This window comes from Otolemur garnettii, unplaced genomic scaffold, assembly GCF_000181295.1.
Source record: "Otolemur garnettii isolate 467f Iridium unplaced genomic scaffold, OtoGar3 scaffold00014, whole genome shotgun sequence".
Lineage (NCBI taxonomy): Eukaryota > Metazoa > Chordata > Mammalia > Primates > Galagidae > Otolemur > Otolemur garnettii.
In genome coordinates this window covers 25,119,935-25,125,072 of record NW_003852409.1, presented here as the reverse complement: position 1 = coordinate 25,125,072, position 5,138 = coordinate 25,119,935, and the positions used below count along the sequence as shown (strand labels likewise).

The 5,138-nt window shown below is 46.3% G+C and overlaps 1 protein-coding gene across 1 annotated transcript in view; it reads right to left on the bottom strand.

Moving 5' to 3' along the window:
• Positions 1 to 5,138, bottom strand: part of MORN5 (MORN repeat containing 5) — a 47,441-nt gene that overhangs the window by 27,305 nt on the left and 14,998 nt on the right. Inside the window, exon 2 of the mRNA XM_003785407.1 lies at positions 1,969 to 2,116. Coding sequence (XP_003785455.1) covers positions 1,969 to 2,116 — 148 coding nt within the window. The remainder of the gene's footprint in view (positions 1 to 1,968; positions 2,117 to 5,138) is intronic.

Here is a 5,138-nt window from a genome sequence, read left to right as displayed (position 1 = left end):
TCATCTGTTTAGTTAAATATATGATGGCATATATTTAATGGGATTGATTGAAAACTAGGTAACATAGTGCATGTAAAGCATGTGGCATGTGCCTGACTGTGATGCTTAATTTTGTGTGTCAGCTTAACTGGGTTAAGGATGCTCCAAGAGCTGGCAAAATATTATTTCTGGGTGTGTTTGTGAGGGTGTTTCTGGAAGAGATTAGTGTTTGAATTAGTAAACTGAGGAAAGAAGATCTACCCTCCCCAATGCAAGTGGGCATCATGAGGGCCTCGTTAGAACAGGAAAGGTGGAGCTTCAGTGGGAAGATGGATGGATTAAAAAAAAAGCTGGAGGAAGAGCCAGCCATTCTAATTGGGCTCCTGCCCTTCTGCTGCCCTTGGACATCAGCACACCAGGTTTGGGGCCTTTGGATTCTGGGACTTTACACCCTTGACTTCCCTAGCTCTCAGGCCTTCAGATTTGGACTTGAACTACAGATGATCTTCCTGGGCTTCCAGCTTGCACAGAGCAGCTTGTGGGTCTTCTCAGCCTCCATAATTTTGTGAGCCAAGCTCTCAAAATAAATTCTTTCTATATGTCTATATATATCCTACCCGTTCTATTTCTCTGAAGAACTCTAATACACTGACCTATAGAAAGTACTTGATAAATGTTATTATTCTTTTATTATGATCACAGCTAGAAAAGTTAGAGCCATCAGCTGCAGCTCTTTGTCCAAACACATACATTCCTATTTTGTTGCCTTAGTGCTAAAGCAAACCTCAGGATGCAGAAATTGCATTGGCCTGGGCATCAGGAAACTTGGGTGGAAATTCCAACAATACTATTAATTCACTGTGTGACCTTGGGTAAGTCACATCCCTTTCCTGGGGCTTAGATTCTCCAAATCATAAAACAAGGAGTGTTTCTTAACTTTTTAAAGGTCATGATTCAGGCCCCAGTACACCCATAGTGAAGCTGATGAAAGCTATAAATCATTTTCCCAGAGAAAAACATTGTCCCATATGCACAGAAACTTTTGTATGTAAATCAAGAGGTTTCACTGGCCGCCTATTCATGTCACAGATCCCAGATTAAAAATGCTTGGATTGGATGATTTATAATGCCAGTAGCGGCAGTGATGGCAGTAATAGTGCCCACTATGTGCCAGGAACTTAGCAAAGTGCTCATATATAATGCCCCATATTGACTCTCACACCTACCCTAGGAGGTGCCTTGTGCTATTTTGACAGGCTGAATAATGGTCCCCCAAAGATGTCTCTGTCTACTAGAATATGCTACCTTACGTGGCAAGCAGGACTTTGCAGATGCAATTCAATTTAGGATTTTGAAGTGGGGAGTTATCCTGAATTATCTGGGTGTACCCACTATAACCACAGGGTCCTCATGAGACAGAGGTAGGAAGGTCAAGGTGACAGAAGACAAGATGATGGTAGAAGCACAGGGAGGGAAGACAACGTGATAAGGGAAGCAGGGTCAGACTGATGTGTGGCTGTGGCCCAAAGATTGAGGGCAGCTTCCAGAAACTGGAAAAGCAAGGAAACAGATTTAGGAAGGAATGCAGCCCTGCTGACCTATTTTAGACTGCTGACCTCCAGAACTGTAAGATAATAAATTTGTAGTGATTTAAGACACTAAACTTGTGGTGATTTGTTACAACAGTGATGGGTAACTAATAATAACTACTGTCCCCGGTTTATAGATGAGGAACTTAAGTCTCAGAGAGGTAAAATCCCAGGCCCAAGATCAGGCAGTAAGTGGCAAAACAGACTCAAACTCATCTCTGGCTTCTCCAGGGGCCCTTCTAGATTCAGAGGGAGAAAACTGTAGACCCCTGGGAGCTGAAGAAGTGGGGAGAAGAGGGCATGGAAGGGGGCAGGCACCAGACAGGGAGGGCAGGGTTTTTCCTGCAGTGGGGGCTTTTCCTGCCCGAGGACCTGTCCTCTGCAGTCCCTGGCCAGTCACCTTTACGACCAATCCCTTTTCCCAGATGGCATCGTATCGGCTCCCGCTTGGGAAGTACAGGGTTCCTTCTCCATGGAACATGCCGTCCTTCATTTCCCCAACGTATCGTGTGTCAGTAGGGAGGATGTATTCAGCTTTGCCCTCCATCCTGCAAAGACACAGGGACATCACTGAGCCCCACATGACAGCGGGAGGATCAGAGCTGGTGGGTGAGGGAGAACGAGCAGGAAACTTACCCTAGGCATCCGCAGACATGATTCTCCTAGCAATATTCTGTTCAGCAACAAAATTTTTGTTTTGTTTCCCTCAAAAGCTCAAAGATGAGAGGGGCTGTGTTAAGGCTAGGGTGGGTAGAGTTCTGTTCATCCTCCCCTCATCTAGAGGCTGTCCTGGAGGTGATGCTGCCCCCAGAAATACCCTCTTGGCGAGCCCAGAGAGGGTAGGGATGAACTCAAAGTCACACAGTAAGAACTGTAAGGCAGAGACTAGAGGCCAGGACCCTGGCACCTGGTTCTGTGTCTTCCCTGTCTCCCACAGCCAGCTCACCCCTGCCTATTACACCACAAGTGGAATATTAGGAAAAATGTGACATTTAGAGATAGGAGATAAGAGTATGAATCTTACTTCACCATTTATCACCTTGGTGACTTTCCCAAACCTGTTTGTCTCCCTCCGTTCCTTCCAACAAGTATTACTATGTGCCAAGGTCTGGCAGTCTGGTCTGTTGGATACAACACAGATACAACGGTGATCGTGGCAGATTCTGTCACTGTCCATAGGAGGCTCACAGTCTAGTAGGGGACCCAATTAAGCAATTAGACGATGTGTAGTCAGTGCCATGCAGGAGGAAGACAGTCCCCACATAGCAGCACAGGGAAGGACATCAGGTGATCAGTTTCTTAACAGGCGAAGTGGCTGAGATTAATGTTGAGAGCAGCCCAGATAAAGTATGATCGTCCTAGTAAAGAGCCTGAAACAGAACCAGGGCTGAAGAAATATGCTTTAGTTCATTCCTTCTCCATTCCTCCCCACAAGCTGACGGCATCTTTGTAGGCCTTTGCCAGGACCTCTGTTGGGATACACAGCACTTCCTGCCCTGTATTGAATCGTATGTCTCATCTCCCACATTCAATCAAAGCTTCTTTAGAGGAAGACCTTGATATCCACCCCTTGTAGGACCACATTTTCTTCTTAAGCAGGTGCTCCCTTAACATATTTTGAGTAAGGAATGCAGGAAACAGAAAGGCCAGTGAGCAAATGGAATGGATGACAGCAGGTGCCACTGGGGCAGCAAGAGAGCACTGCGGTTAAGACACAGCTTCTGAGTCACGCAGACCTGGAACCCAGGCTGGCTCCACCTCACAGTGTCTGTGTGGCCTTGGGCTGGCTCCTTCACTCTTTAAGCCTGAGATTCTCATGTGTAAAGTGGGGATAACAATAACATTCTCCCCAAAGTGGTGGAGATTAACTGAATGAGAGAATGGATGTGAAACTAGGGCAGAATACCCTGCCCAGAGTAAGACCTCAAAGACTATTTTGCTTTTACTCTGCTGCAAGACCTGGGAGGAGAGAGAATTCCTCTTCACCTTCCCTCCTCTGCTCCGTTTGAGATCTCTTCTATCATTTCTAAGCGCTGTCTCCATGTTAAAGTTCCACCCACTTCTCTGAAATCAGAGCCCGCCCCTTTTCTTACTGCGAACTGGATGGACATCACTGTTCTGACCTCACACAAACACCTTCAACTCCCCCCAAACTGAACTCATCCTCTCCTCCCCTAAAGCAGCACCTCCTAAGAGCCCTCCAATTCAATGAATGGTATCAGAATCTTCTGGTTCAAAAACTGGAGCTGTGCACTGGGCTGGGGCTATAAGTAGTCTCTGGATGGGTCTGTAGCCAATTAGCTGCCAAGTCCTGGCAGTGAAACCCCCAAACCTCTCCTGCATTTTACCCTTCCCTGCAGCTCAACTGCCTCTGCCTGGGCACAGGGTCCTACTGCTTCTTACTGGGACAATTACAAAGGGCTCTGATCTGAGTTCCTCATACTCACTCTGCCTTCCTCCCTTCTTCTTTCTCTCCCTCCTTCCCTCTTCCCCTCTCCCCGTCCTCTCTGCCTCTTCCTCTTCCATTTTTAAAAAAACTCATTCAAGATGAAAAGTCTTCATGCTAAATTCAATGCAAGTCCAAAGTGACGACTTCAATCCATAATGAGGATATGATACTATATCTCAAATATCATCATTCATTCTCTTACTAATTAATTCAGCCCACATTTACTGTGTTCCTACCATACACACACACTATGAGGAGAGATGCAAAGACCTAACAATTTCGATTTCCTAATGGTCAGCCCTACCAAGGATCAGTGGCTTCTCCACCACCAGAATTGTGAAGGGTATAGAAGTCCATTTGCCAGAGCGCAGACCACCAGTCCAGGCTCCCCTCTCACAGCTCCGGAGGCTCACCCCCACTTCCAGCCCAAATGCCTGCCTGCTCTCCCCCATACATGCCCTCTGGGCTATTGTTCTTGCTGTTTCTTCTGCCTGAAAACATTCTTCACCTGGAATCTCTATCCACTTAAATCCTACCCAATCTTCAGGGCCCATTTCAAATATTACCTCTTACCTAACTGAATGTGTCCTCTGTAGGGGCCCAGCAGCAGGGCTCTATAGGAGAAAGCATCCAAGCTTTAGGGCAGTGGTTCTCAATCTGTGGGTCGCGGCCCACAGGAACTGTATTAAAGGCTTGTGGCATTAGGAAGGTTGAGAACCACTGCTTTCGGGTCTGATAGGCTGGGCTTGTAACCTCTGCTCTGCCAAATGCTAACTAGGTGACTTTGGGCAAGTTATGCAATTACTCTGGGCCTTATTTTTCCTATCTGTGAAATAGGATGATGATGTCTCATAAAGTCCCTGTGAGGAGGGAAAGACGCAGGCAAAATCACCGGAGCACAGTGGTTGCTACATAAATGGTACTGGTCTCCCTTCCTCTTCTGTGTTTGTAGGTTTCTGCTGGTACTTACCTCGTGCGGCTTTGCAGTGGGTTTATCTAGAACTCAACTGTGCAGCTATTTCAGAGAAACCAAGCTCTTGGGGTCAGATAGATCCTACATTAGCTTTTTATTTTTTATATTCACACACGGTATGGAAAAATCATGTCTCTTTTAACTTTTT